Source organism: Haliotis asinina, chromosome 3, assembly GCF_037392515.1.
Source record: "Haliotis asinina isolate JCU_RB_2024 chromosome 3, JCU_Hal_asi_v2, whole genome shotgun sequence".
Lineage (NCBI taxonomy): Eukaryota > Metazoa > Mollusca > Gastropoda > Lepetellida > Haliotidae > Haliotis > Haliotis asinina.
In genome coordinates this window covers 61,147,651-61,163,070 of record NC_090282.1, presented here as the reverse complement: position 1 = coordinate 61,163,070, position 15,420 = coordinate 61,147,651, and the positions used below count along the sequence as shown (strand labels likewise).

The following is a 15,420-nucleotide window of genomic DNA, read 5'->3' as shown; positions in this document are numbered from 1 at the left end:
GTATGGGGGTCAGATTTACAATGTTAATGCATGTTTGAAGTATCGGCTTTACTAACATTGACTGACTACTTTTCAGTTTTCTATTCTTTGCTCTGAATGAGTGTGTCTTACATTTGAACCTTTCTTTGAGACTCCAGTATTTAATCACACTTCATCTTATTGTCCCTTGTAACGTTACGTAACTAACTTGGTGTAGGTGTGGCTAGATGGGGAAGTGGAGGCCAGGCTTGTAGTTTGTATACAGTGTACAAGATGTAGTGACAAGGTCATGGTTAGTACAGGTGGTGTAGGTGTGGCTAAATGGGGAGGTGGAGTCCACAGTTTGGATAGGCTTGTAGTTAGTATGAAGTGTACAAGATGTAGTGTTCAAATCATGCTTAGTACAGGTGGTGTAGGTGTGGCTAGATGGGGAGGTGAAGGCCACAGTTTGGATAGACTTGTAGTTAGTATGAAGTGTACAAGATGTAGTGTTCAAATCATGCTTAGTACAGGTGGTGTAGGTGTGGCTAGATGGGGAGGTGGAGGCCACAGTTTGGATAGGCGTGTAGTTTGTATACAGTGTACAAGATGTAATGTTAAAGTCATGGTTGGTACAGGTGGTGTAGGTGTGGCTAGATGGGGAGGTGGAGGCCACAGTTTGGATAGGCTTGTAGTTAGTATGAAGTGTACAAGATGTAGTGTTCAAATCATGGTTAGTACAGGTGGTGTAGGTGTGGCTAAATGGGGAGGTGGAGGCCACAGTTTGGATAGGCGTGTAGTTTGTATACAGTGTACAAGATGTAAAGTTAACGTCATGGTTAATACAGGTGGTGTAGGTGTGGCTAGATGGGGAGGTGGAGGCCACAGTTTGGATAGACTTGTAGTTTGTATACAGTGTTCAAGATGTAGTGTTAAAATCATGGTTAGTACAGGTGGTGTAGGTGTGGCTAGATGGGGAGGTGGTGGCCACAGTTTGGATAGACTTGTAGTTTGTATACAGTGTTCAAGATGTCATGTTAAAGTCATGGTTAATACAGGTGGTGTAGGTGTGGCTAGATGGGGAGGTGGAGGCCACAGTTTGGATAGACTTGTAGTTTGTATACAGTGTACAAGATGTAATGTTAAAGTCATGGTTGGTACAGGTGGTGTAGGTGTGGCTAGATGGGGAGGTGGAGGCCACAGTTTGGATAGGCTTGTAGGTAGTATGAAGTGTACAAGATGTAGTGTTCAAATCATGGTTAGTACAGGTGGTGTAGGTGTGGCTAAATGGGGAGGTGGAGGCCACAGTTTGGATAGGCTTGTAGTTAGTATACAGTCTACAAGAAGTAATGTTAACGTCATGGTTAATACAGGTGGTGTAGGTGTGGCCAGATGGGGAGGTGGAGGCCACAGTTTGGATAGGCTTGTAGTTAGTATACAGTGTACAAGATGTAATGTTAACGTCATGGTTTATACAGGTGGTATAGGTGTGGCCAGATGGGGAGGTGGAGGCCACTGTTTGCATGGATTAAATGTAGATTTAGTTAACTTTTATATCTATTCTTTGTTTCGTTCATACTTATAAATACCAATAAATCCTAGCATCTTAAGTTCACCAGTCGTTTGTTGTCATTCATCCTTAAGGCAGATGCAAGATAAGAGATTTCAATATCTGGTTGCACATCACAATCATGTTTCAAAAGTAGAGCCTGTAGTCTGTTCCTCTCTTAGATAAGAGGACCTACTCAAGACTCGTAGTCTAACAACATCTATTGTCCTCTGTATTTGAGTTTGTGTGCAAGGGGGTGTTTATGCTTGATTTCAGTATTGATCAGATTTCAGATGAAACATCTCATTTCATCCTTCCAACATAAAGGCAAGAATATGTAAATGTAAACTTCTTTATTTTTAGGGAAAGACATTTTTTCGGTATATTCTAATTGCTTCATCAGATTAATGAAAACTGTTACTTGCTCAAAATGTTACAGCAAAGCAATCCTATCACTTGCAAAAATGGACTTTATTTTGAACTATTTCACATTTAATGCATGTATCAAAGCATTAAAATCAGTAATCTAGTTTCACACATGAATATTACAGAATTGTTTTTATCCATTCCCATTTCTGGCACCAAATGCTGTAATCATACTTAAATCATTCAATTATCAATTATAGAAACAGCATCAGAAAATGTACATTAAATGTATAACACAAGCTACAGTCTATTTCTATCATATGGGCAATGGAAGACTAGTATGTGTTCATACATATTCTATAACATGGACTGACTGTCATCCAAATTACAGAAGGTCTCCATCTAGAATATTGATAAATTTTGGACACTGTCATCATCAAATTCTCTTGCAAAGACTCTTTTCAAAACCTTAAGAACATTTATTAACAGTATTAACTCATGTATATGCTGGAATCAGTACTGACAAGGTGAATATTGTACTAGCTTCATGAAGCACACTTGTCAAAAGCTAAAAACAGTGCAGCAAAAACATATTAGCTGTTCTGCAAAGGGCATCATAAACCCTATGCTGATTTTCAATACTTAATAGTCAAACCATATGGTACCCTCTAACACTCTAACAATGATGGTAAAAGACAGAGCAAATATAGTTGATTTTGGATACAAAAACACACTGATATAACTAATAAACAACATTTCAAAATATAACCTGACAAAACCTCAAATGAGGGCTTGAATAAATGAAAATCTGATTATAAAAAGTAGTCACTAAACAGACAACACAGACATATACATGTACATGACAACACTGGCCGGGTATGTGTATCTGACACACAATCACAACCGAAAGCATTTTACTTTGCTATCAAAGGCTTGCATAAATGACATAACATAGCTAATGAAACAGTTTTTTTTGTCACTGGTGTTTAATTGAACAGCTACCGAAGAAATAAAACTTATTTGAATATTGGTTCAAATTTATGTTTTTCAACCACACTGGCACCAGACAATGGCAGTGTTTCAGAAATTGTGGATAGTTTGCTTCAGACTTCATGTGGTCTTTGAATATGGAGTATGCCTAAAGTCTGTACCTTTAAACTTGAGGTTGTGTGAGGCTTTCATGCATATTTCAAACTCTGCAAGCTGGCTTATTCCAATTTACAACAAGCAATTAATATGTACACAAACAAGGCTGAATTCAATAATGTCGAACAGATGAACACTGAAGTAAAATCTGATTGTATAGGAACAAATTATATCCTTCGCATCTACAACTAGAATATAAATAGTATTTGCTTGCAGATTTTAGTGCGTTAATGAGCATCAAATGCATGAAAATTTCATATAAAACCCTCACAATCCTACACACACATAAGTGTACTGACACTCAAAAATACCCACAAGCATCATCTCACATTTGTTTATAACTGTCTCTCTACATTAGTCTCATGCATCACACTGGAATATTGGGACATCATGTTTGTTGTGTAACCCCACCCTCAGCAATACTCCAGTGACATAACAGTGGACAGAAAATCATCAAACGTGGTTCAGACAATCTAGCAACTGACATCAATGATCATGAGCTAAGTCGGTGAATCTGACATTTTTCATGGGTCCAATAACATCAAGATGCAATGGATGCATGATCCTGGCTTTGTGACTTGGTTGATGGAACAAGGTTCACAGATGACATGAATCATTGCTCATAATATCAATGATGGTATTATGTAGTCCAGGATTACTTTACAGTCTCCAGATATGCAGCAGGGCCCTTATTCTTGAAATGTTCGTAGCCCTAAGAATTCTTAACTTTGATAGTAGCCAGTGTGTTAAGTATGGGCTTAAGAAGTGCATAGGGCTATGAACGTTTCGAGAATAGCTAGCCTGGAATCCTACTGAGCGTGGCATAAAACAACAAACACAGAGTGACAAAAACTCAAGGACAGGAGTTTTAAGACCAGACACTGGAATGATCTGTTGCTAAAAAAGCAATTTTGTGTATCTCTGAAGATGGTTACAATATAGACGCCAAGGCATATAACAGATAACAACCAAGAAAAACCTGACAATTGTTGCAAGTTCATAATAAATCACTAACAGTTGACTTATGCTCCAGACGAGAAAACTGAAGAAACAATCCTTGAAAATGATACCCAATACATGCTGCCATTTCAGTTACATCTATTTTATACTCTTATTGTCCTCAGTGGAACATCAATAAAAGCTCTGTACAATCCTTTACTTCTGGAAGCCAATCACACATATACAGACTGTTATTTCAGGGATGAATTTGTATGGTACCAAAATCAATGTGGTAAGTCTTAAACAAGCCATTTGCTATTTACCAGCGACCCTGGGATTTTCTATGTTGAGTGTTGATATCAAAAGACACAATTGTGCAATTCTCTACAGCTGTGTATGAAGTATGTGGAAGTGTATGAAGGAACTACTTGCACTTCATTTCAGTAACATCTATAAGAAAATACATAACAAATAGAACATTTACCCTTTCATGTCAAGGAAAACACTTATCTCCTGAACTTTAACAGGTAATACTTTTGCATGTGATAATATCAATTTTGTAATGTCTCTGCAGGTACAAAAAGGAAAAAAGTCTCACATCTACTATTGTCCAGAGTTCCTCTAAAATGGATTTCATGCCATGACACTCAAAAGTAGTGTCATCACTCAAAAACTGTCATCAGTTCATCTAAAAACAAGCAACACAAAATTCATTGACGGCCACATACATGTATACTGTTTTTCAGCATTGTTGTTTTCCTGCTCAGATTACAAAATATATGTCATAATCCAGGTGCACAATCCACAAAGTGTTCATGGCACTTCGATTCATAAACCTACAAGGAATTAATATGCTTAAGAAAATTCTACAAAAGCTTTCTGGAATAGGAGCACAGACATATGTTTTATAAGTTTTCGTGACAAGAGCACTGACTAGTATCGCTACATTTGTGTAGTAATGATTTCCATCACCTTAAGAAACACTCAGTCTTGGTGGATGTTTTTGGATTGATTTTTGCTTACTCCCATACATAATATATCACCTGGGAAATACGAAGTCTTGTGCTTGAACACATCCTTCACCATTATCGAGATGGTGCTATAAATGGACAATCATAAATTATAATTATGAAAACGGACAAAATTGTGGATTTGTTCATGATTACGGTAAACGGTAAACGGTGGATGGAAGACGAAGCAAACTTTCTGCTCCAGATTTTGTGTGTAAAAACACAGATAGTAACAACTAATAACAATATTCCTTAGACTTTACACCTGGAGTTCACTCATGTTATAATACTGGGGATAAAAGGTTCCCCTGATCAGTTACAAGGCAACAGTGGTTCATGGTACAGGTGCTGACACCTACAATTTCGACTGGCTACGTCTGCCACAGCTACAACTTGGATGTGGTCAAGATTCTGGAGTATGTATCCTGTTTTATGGGAATGTAGCACTTAGTGACCTGGTCAGCAAAATACAGAGGATCATCCACTAGATTGATGTCAAATCCCTCCTTGACCAGCTCAACCTTCCTCTGTTTGAATGTAGCGGTCAGGGTGGCCTCCTTCTGAAGACGCAGAAACATTGGACGGGCATATGTAGCTAGATTTTCCTCACAGTGTGTCCAGATTTTTCGCAGGAGCTCGGGGGTCAAGGGTTTGTCATCGTACAGTGTCAGGGCTGCCATGCCAGCTCGACCATCTTGCCCTAAAATGCACAAGATGCTAATCTAGTCAGTTGATAACAAGGCTAGCTGGCATAAGACATATACTTCAGGATCATTTTGTGAAGAAAACAAACAGAGTACACTGATTTTTTTAGATATCAAATTTTTCTTCAATATATCACTCTGTGTAAAAGTCCAGTTGCATGGAAACATTCAAAACTTCTGCATTCTTAATATGAGCAAGTGGATCATTTGAGCAGAATAATAGATATCTGAATTTCATTAACAAAAATGGTTGTGTTTCAGTGCTCGGCTCCATGGCACATACATACAAAACGGAACAAAATAAAACATTTTTGTCATTGTGAGCTTCTTTTGTTAAGATCCAAATAGCTGAAATGAGACTGTATACAAATTAAACTGCATCATTTGACAAAGGTAACTTTTGATTGTCTCAATACATCATTCATCTTGAAAGGTCAGGTCCAGCCTGTGACCTCTGATGGTTTGGTTTAGTTGGTTGTTTAACCCTGCACTCAGTAATATTGCAGCTATATAGCAGCAGCCTGCAAATATTTCAATCTGGACCAGACATACAATGATCAACTGTGTGAGCCTCAATAAACACAAGTGGGATATGATGATGTGTCAACCAAGTCAGTGAGAGTTCTTATGGAGGCTCAGTCAGAGGATAATGCAGGGAGTTATCCTGATGTAAGTGATATGATCTCCATGCAAGTCTCCTTGTCACTAAGGTGACATAAGAAAGACAAGTAAGACAAGACAGTAAGAAAGACAAGTCTTGAAAGTCTTTGAAAGAAATCCAGTGAACTGTTCTAGAGGTATCTTGCTGACAAGGTTAACATGCAGCTTAACATGCTGAAATCCTCAAGCCTTGTAAATCACAAAAAGCAACTTGGCCTGGCACCTTCCCTTGAAAAAGTTTAGACAGAAATATGAAGAAAATTCAGTTAATGGTTCTTGAGATATCTTGCTGACAATCTGAACATGCAATTAAACATGCTGAACCTTCAAATTGTCATGGTGACTTTGAAAATTAATTGAAGGTCACCAATATCGACTGGGTCCTGCACCTTTCCTTGATAAAGCTTACTGTCAAATGAAGAAAGTCCAGTGGATGGCACTTGAGGTGTCTAGCTGGCAAGAGTAAAACGTTTAAGTCCCCTTGTGACCTTGAAATGAAGGTCAAAGTCACCAAAATGACTGGGACCTTTGTTATGCTATGAACCTAGGTACCAAATATGAAAAGAATCTAGAGATTGGTTCTTGCGATATTCCAATTCGTACATATGGAAGGACCAACAGCCCAAAACTATATCCCCTGCTTCACACTAAACATGCAGTGGGGATAACAACACAAGATAACAATAGACAGCAGTGTACTTTTAATGGGAAGATGTGATCACAGCAATTTGGGACATTTTTGAGTGAAAATGACAAACTGAAAGATATATTAAATGTATGGATATTTGCATTTATCTGCAAACCCTGGCATATTGATACTTTGTTCTGACTCATGTGTCCTTCGCTGTGATATTGCATTGAAAATTGCTGAAAATGGCAGAAAACTATACTCACCTGTTACTAAAATTCTTCATTAGACAACAAGCACCCAGATCGTGTCATTGCTTGTTATGAGAGTAAAACTATGGTTTACGTAGAATCAAGATAGCACACTTATAATAAAGAGAACTCGTACACTCAAAACTGAATACATGATACAAGCTTACTAACTGGGAAAACAACGTAAGGTTTCTTATCAATTTAAAGCCAAAAGTCTTTCCACAGACCTGAAACACCCACCTGGAATAGTGACGCCAAAGACGTTGGCATCATGGATGAAGTCCAGGGAAGTCAAAATGTTGGCCACCTCCGTAGTTGATACATTCTCACCCTTCCATCTGGGAACCAACAGCAGAGTTGATAACACAATGGTGAGAACTACAAGAAATATTGTTAGATATATTCTGAGGCACTGAATATTTTGAACGGTAATAGCTGCAGGACATGCCATCAAGCAGGAGATAAAAAGAGGATATCTACGCTCTGATACTTACTGCAGTAACTAGTTTAATGTTTTGGGTTTATTCTAGGAATCAAACACAATCTTGTCAAAGAATCAGAACTTCCGGTGAGTAATATAACCACTGTCTGTATTAAGATTTGACCACCTCCATAGAAATGAGCGAGTTTGGTTTTACACCACTTTCAGCATTATTCCAGCAATATCAAGCAAGAAATGGGCTTCACGCATTGTACCCATGTAAGGAACTGAACCTGTGTGTCTTTTCAGCGTGATGAGAGAATGCATTTACCACTGGGCTACCCCAATGCCTAACCTTTATAGAAAGCTCACACACTTTGACCAGCCAATCAATATAAAGGATATGTGGGTACAGCTTTCAAAAACCAGATGGCTCAAATAACAACTTGATTTGGAAAATTTCAATCTCTGCCACAGAAAGCAGCACCCACAAGATACCACCCTGAAAGCCCTTTCAGCTCATTAATGTCACAAAATCACAGACAGTATGTATAAAATATCATAACAATATTATTGTTTATCATTATTTTTTTCAAATCTAAATTTCCTTGATTACAGTGTTCCCAGAAATTATTGAGAAAATCTTTGTTTTTTTTCTAATGATGCTAAGATTGGAAAAAGGGCTTTCACTATGCACTAAGCATACTAAATAAGGGAGACAACTCTTGAAGGCTTAGAAGGCAGCTCATTACGTCAAGAGTTATCTCCCTTGTCTGAGCAGACGGCTTCCTGTGTTGACATGGCAGAATTTACAGCAAGAGAGAAAAGAAGGCTCATTCTAGATGATTTTGAAAGGGGTGAGGCTGATACTAAAGTGTTAGCTTGTAGACATGGTATTCCTCTGTCTACAGTATACAGAACTTTGAAGAATATTCAAACAGGAACCGGGATAGAGTACAAAGCAGGGGCAGGTCGGCCTAGGAAATTTAGTGTTGTGGATCGTCGAAGACTTGGGCAGATTGTGTGTAGGGGCAAACTGAAAAGTGTTGAGAACATCAGAAATGAAATGATTAGCAGAGGAAGTCCTCAGGTATGCAATGAAACAGTTAGGCAGGAATTACAGAGACCTAATCGGGTGAAAAAACGTGGAATTCCCTCGCCGCTGATGAAAGATGCACAAAAGGAAAAACGTTTAAACTGGTGTCGGGCTCATGAAAATCAAGGTTGGGATAATGTTTTCTTTTCGGATGAAAGTTCTGTTTGGCTTTTCCCTAATTGTGTGAAAATTTGGACCAAAGATACTGTCAAACCTATCTACCAGCGACCAAAACATAGCCCGAAGTTTCACATGTGGGGTGGCATATCGGCTCGCGGAGTGATGCCATTGTGTGTTTTCACGGGAAACTTGACAAAAGAAAGATACGTTGACATTCTAAAAGGTCACCTTCTTCCGACAGCACAAACATTGTATGAAGATGATTGGATTGTCCAGCATGATAATGACCCAAAACACACTGTGCGCTACACAAAACAGTGGTTGTCGGGCGAAAATGTTCAAGTTTTAGACTGGCCCAGTTACAGCCCAGATCTAAACCCAATTGAGAATGTGTGGGGAGTCATGAAGGACAGAATAAACCAAAAGGGAATGAGAAATATTGAAGATATGAAGGCCGAGGTGGTCCAATATTGGGATACCCTGTCACACGATTACCTACAAACTTTGATGGGTAGTGTGCCTAGGCGTATTCAGGCATGCATTGCTGAGTGAGGAGGTCTAACAAAGTACTAAAACAAGACTGAGACTGTAAAAGGATGATGTTTTAACATGTTTATGTAAGTAAAACGCCAGAAGTTAATACATGTAATGAGTTACATGACGCAACATGATTCTCAATAATTTCTGGGAATACTATAAATTCAGAAATAATGTACTGGAATCCTCAATGTTGATTGGTTGATTCGAAAGTCCACCTGCCATGACATCCTACAATGCCCTCTTCCTGTACAGAGGTACTGAATCTGGTTAAAGAATCTGATATTAAAGAAAATATACTTCTGACTTAATCCTAGAAAGAAACAGTCTTATCACATTTGGCCACCAACCTGAAAGTGTCACCAATTCTATCAACAAAGTATACAAAGTAGTCTCGGTCGAGGTAGAAGATGTCACCGAAGTTGAAGTAGGAGTCGCCTTTCTTGAAAACATTACGGACACGCTTCTTTTCATTGGCTTCCTGTGATGCCTTGTAGAAGTTGACTTCTTCCAGCTCAGGAGCAATGGCGGCAATGAACATGCCCTTCTCTCCTGCATAAAACACACAAAATACCCAATAAAAATGTTAAAACCACAGTTTTACGGCATATATTTCATATTTCATCAAAACTGATATTTCATCATTTGGGACAGGATTGTGGCCAAGCAGTTTGGAAATGTACAAATATGAATTACCAGTAGTGACTTTCTTGTGTAGCTGGCAGAAAGCAGAATTCTGGTGGTTGAATGTTTGACATGTACTTTTTGAATGATACAACAGGACACGAAGGAGTATGAGTGGCATAAATCCGATGGTTTGTCTGACAATTATCACACCAAGTTAAGCATAAAAATGATGACAGCTCATTAGAAAATGCTTCAAAATTACTGGATATCTCATCTTGTGGAAACCATTATAAAAGTGATGATGAAGGAGCAAGCCTATGCTCAGAAACGTCGCAGTACCCTCAATAAAGAAGATGACATCCATAAATCTGGCTGTGTTATGCTTTCCACTTCCCTTTAAAGAATAAATCAGATAGACAAGTGCTACAAATGTTCTGCTGTGAATTTTGCATGAAGAGGGATGTATTTTCACAAGGCTTTCTGTAAGTTAAACATTGTTTGTTTACAGTTGGGCCTATATGTTGTAATTGAACTTGACTATCCTTATATTAGATAGTAACATGAAAGTGAGGATTGGGAAGTAACATGAAAGTGAGGATTAGGAAGTAACACTTCACTGCTCTGTAGAGTAGAGGTCAGTATGTGGGAGGGGAGATTATCTCTGAGATGGGGTACAAGACTAATCACCAAAGTCTACAATGGACCCACAAACAGTGGCTGTACCCTAAAGCCCCAGAGTTCAACTAAGTGAGGAAGATCGAAATAAACAGAATAGACCAAAAGACAGACATAAAATTTTTATTCCATAAATACAAGGAAGCAATGAAGCAAGCACAATACACATCCCTTCATCTTTGTAGACAGCCTGATGATAAATATTGCACAAACACTAGAGGTCCAAACCTCCAGTAGTCCTTGGATATTGGTCATGGTAACGTCTCACAAGAAGTGTGAAGAGGAGACTGTGTCAGAATGTCCGAAACACCCTTCCATGGTAGAGCACAGACTTTGGCTCTGAAGGCAGTTGACAATGGAATGAACAAGCACTTCTGCAGCCTACGATGATCTTGAAAGGCAGCAAGAAAGATATGGAATGCCCTTACCGGGTATGCCCTTATCTGGCCCAAGGATGGTGAACAATGGAAGAATTGTATTTAAACCAATTAATCCAGTTGCCCCTACAACTGGTTCTTCACTATGAAGTCCCAACAGAGACCCAGGAAAATCTTGCTATTTTTCTTCTGATTGAACGTCACAAGATTGGCATCAAGTGTATGAGCTGTATGCAGCCAAACCTACTTAGAAGATTATTTTAAACATCAGATGTTGTACTTCCTTCTAAAGTGGTTCGTAGTCGTTAGATATGAGATGCTGAACAGAAAGATGCAAAGTTGACCACTGGAACTTCCGAGACTGATTTAGTAAGTCTGTATGAGCAAAAGTATTACTGGAGAAAACTTTACACCTCAAGTACTAGCCAAAACTGAGTTAATAGCATCCAGATACTTTCTTGTAGATTGAAAGTGCTGAGGAAACTCAGCGACAACCTGAGAGGAAGCAGAAGAGGGTGAAATACCCCTCATCCTGCAGTAAACTTCAACCTCTTCTACTCGTCATTATAAAGAGACCGAGTGAATGTACCGATGTGATGCCTGAGGCAAACCTACAAAAATAGCCCTTGGCTATGAGAGACTTCTGCAGATGCGCCAAACATGTAGAGTTAGCATCTGTATCCATGGCAACAGTCCAAGTGAGGATGTCATAGAGGGTCGTCAGAGTTGGGTAGAAGTACTGGACTTGGGCTCTGCCAGGCTTAGTAGATAGCACAAATCAACTTCTTACTGGCAACTGGGATCATAGCTACGATCTTTATAAGCACTCCACATCATTAAGCTAGACTTCAAAGCTGTCAACCACTGGGCAAAAGGAGCTTTAATTCACCAGGCTGATGATTCAGTGGACTGGTGTCCTTGTAAAGGTCACCATGGAGCGCACAGGCATATGGACAAGTGATCCAAAGGATTTTATTTGCATTTCGTTTCCACTCAGCAGATCGAATTGAAGAGAGAGAGAGCAAAAGATGTGAGATAGGATATGCTGAAACAATTAACATTTTCATCACATCTGATATCAGCCATGTTGATGGTCAAGGGGAAGCAGTGGAGCAGTGTTGTATACATGCTCAGTGAAGCTGTCTTAAAATCAAATAGATTTTCAATCCAAATTGATAGTGTCTAATTTTATTGATTGCTCACTCAAATTGCAGTATTAAAAAAAATCACTGATGTCTTCTAAGGAGTCCAAGAACTCAAAGGATACTCATTTTCCTATTGATCATTTTACCAGCCCCTCCTGCTACCAAGTTCACGAGACTGATAACTAATGAAGGTAGAAATTAGAAACAAAAACAGAATGGCATAAACACAATTTCTAAGATGCTTCGGCGAAAGATCAAAGGCGCCGACAATACTTTATCAGACGATAATGTGCACTGTTTGCATTACGTCACAATGTGTTGACGTCACCGCGCCATTCCAGTCTACCCCCTCGTAATCAAACTTTTTGCATTACGTCACAATGTAACCGACGTCACAATGGATGTCAGCTGCCATCGCCTCGTACATCCTTCCACAGTAAACTGCTTCTTCGCATCCCATTTCGTGGTTTGCAGTTGTACCACACAGCCAACATCACAGTGGAAACATTACGTTTATGTTTTCCGACGGATAAAATGTCTCATAGTTTGACTCAAAATCTTACAGAGACACAGTAATGTTGGCAATTTTTACATTCCCAAAATGCAATCATGGAATGTCGCTTGACTTGTCAGCTTCCTCTGAATGTACTGATCTAAACTTTTGTTGGTAATAGAAATGAGGCGGTCATATTGCCTTGTATGGTTTAAGAGAATCACGTATGTAATTAAAATGATCTAGAGAAGATATTCAACCCCAACATAAACCATCACCAAACTGTTCATCATTTGTTCATCATTCTAGTAACATTTGCCTTAACGTAGGGGGTTGACACGTCAAAAGAACAGTGCGTCAGTTAGCCCTGTGCGAGGATTCTTAATTTAGGTCACAAACACCGTCGTTTGTTTTCTTCCATAGATTAATCGAAATTAGGCTTAGAAGTTATTGAATATGGCATCTTAGAAAAGAAATACAGTTTGTTCTACCACCATGTATAGTGTAATAAAGCACACTTTCGCCCTGAACTATTATAGTTAAAGCACGAGGACGCTAGCGTCCGAGTACTTTAATGTTATAATAGTTGAGGGCGAAAGTGTGCTTTATTACACTATACATGGTGGTAGAATGAACTGTAATTCTTAAACACAATTAGGTGCAATGAAAAAAAGACTCCTTCACACACAGGACTTTAACATTGCTGTTTTAGGAAATGTTAAATAATATAAACACAAATCTATAATATAATGATTCCTTTGTTTCTCAGTGTTGATGTTAAAGCCATCAACAGAGTACCAACACAAAGACCTAAGTCACTGAATGGAGAGACATATACATTGAATGTAGAAGTTAAGCTAACCTGGTTTAATTTCTATACAATGTCCGTTGCTGTCTCTGATTGGCTCCGCTGTTGCAATGTCATATTTGACCAAAGTCTGGTAAGTTGGACCCAACCTCTTCTGTTAAAATAATATCAATATATAATTAAGACAAAAGTAAAACATTTGTAACAATATCTGTATAGTCGCATAATGAATACAAGACTCACAGCCACTGCCACTTCCTGGGTAGGTTCAAATCATTGTAATAAAACAAGTACAAATGGTCAAGGACATTGACTGATTGTTGTGTTATGGTGCTGTCATTTTTCAGCCCTGTCAAAATCAAGACAGCATTTATTGTTAGCAGGTTGTTGTTTTTTATGAGAGTGTGACTGTGACGATCAAACCTGTCCATAAATATTGTCAATTACTAAACTAACCAACAATGGAGAGAGTCTTCCAATAGCACCAGGTTTGTTGCTGAGGTTGAACAACATTGTGTTTCCTTCTGTTGCCCCAAAGAACTCAGCTATCAGGGGTATTCTGAATCTTGCCTGCACCTGCTCCCAAATGTCTCTACGCAGACCATTGCCAAATGCTGCTCGAATTTGATGATTCTTCTCTTCAGGGCTCTGAAAGGAAAACAGTACTACCATGCAGTGAAGTAGTCAATAGGTCTAAAGTCATCTGTCCTTTTTCTGAATATTGGATGAAGTGAACCAGTTGCTTACAGTCAAGAGAGAGAATCAGAACAACAGTATGTTTGCTGGTATATGTGAAGGTACTTGAACACAGTTCACTATTATACTGAAGGATAACACTCTGTAAGCTCACCTCTGGCTGTTACAGAAGGTACAGGAACAGTTCAACAATATACTCTAGGCCTACACCCTGTAAACTCACCTCTGGCCTTGAAAGAAGGTACTGGAACAGTTCACCTATATAGTGTAGGGCAGCACCTTGTAAACTCACCTTTGGCCTTGAAAGAAGGTACAGGAACAGTTCACCTATATACTGTAGGCCTACACCCTGTAAACTCACCTCTGGCCGTGATAGAAGGTACAGGATCTGTTCACCTATATAGTGTAGGGCAGCACCTTGTAAACTAACCTTTGGCCTTGAAAGAAGGTACAGGAACAGTTCACCTATATACTGTAGGCCTACACCCTGTAACCTCACCTCTGGCCTTGAAAGAAGGTACTGGAACAGTTCACCTATATAGTGTAGGGCAGCACCTTGTAAACTAACCTTTGGCCTTGAAAGAAGGTACAGGAACAGTTCACCTATATACTGTAGGCCTACACCCTGTAACCTCACCTCTGGCCTTGAAAGAAGGTACTGGAACAGTTCACCTATAAACTGTAGGCCTACACCCTGTAACGTCACCTCTGGCCTTGAAAGAAGGTACTGGAACAGTTCACCTATATAGTGTAGGGCAGCACCTTGTAAACTCACCTTTGGCCTTGAAAGAAGGTACAGGAACAGTTCACCTATATACTGTAGGCCTACACCCTGTAAACTCACCTTTGGCCTTGAAAGAAGATACAGGAACAGTTCACCTATAAACTGTAGGCCTACACCCTGTAACCTCACCTCTGGCCTTGAAAGAAGGTACTGGAACAGTTCACCTATATAGTGTAGGGCAGCACCCTGTAACCTCACCTCTGGCCTTGAAAGAAGGTACCGGAACAGTTCACCAATGTACTGTATGATAGTGACCCTGTAGCGACAACAGTCCTCAAAGAAGTGAGATGCTGAAAATTTCCTTCGCAGAACCATAGTTGCACCTACAAAGTTTGATAATCATATCTTTTAAATCTGTTGATATGATTAATTAACCTTGCTTTTAACTTACTGCACAAGTTCTACCAAAATGATTTTCTTCAGATCACTC

General features: G+C 39.1%; 1 protein-coding gene across 2 annotated transcripts in view; it reads right to left on the bottom strand.

Moving 5' to 3' along the window:
* Positions 1 to 1,845: 1,845 nt before the first annotated feature.
* Positions 1,846 to 15,420, bottom strand: part of LOC137278274 (long-chain fatty acid transport protein 2-like) — a 37,081-nt gene continuing 23,506 nt past the window's right edge. For both annotated transcript variants that reach the window (XM_067810514.1, XM_067810515.1), the window contains exons 6-11: positions 15,189 to 15,313; positions 13,967 to 14,158; positions 13,565 to 13,664; positions 9,736 to 9,937; positions 7,452 to 7,549; positions 1,846 to 5,668 (exon numbers count right to left, since the gene is read on the bottom strand). In XM_067810514.1, coding sequence (XP_067666615.1) covers positions 5,355 to 5,668; positions 7,452 to 7,549; positions 9,736 to 9,937; positions 13,565 to 13,664; positions 13,967 to 14,158; positions 15,189 to 15,313 — 1,031 coding nt within the window. In that variant the 3' untranslated portion in view covers positions 1,846 to 5,354. The remainder of the gene's footprint in view (positions 5,669 to 7,451; positions 7,550 to 9,735; positions 9,938 to 13,564; positions 13,665 to 13,966; positions 14,159 to 15,188; positions 15,314 to 15,420) is intronic.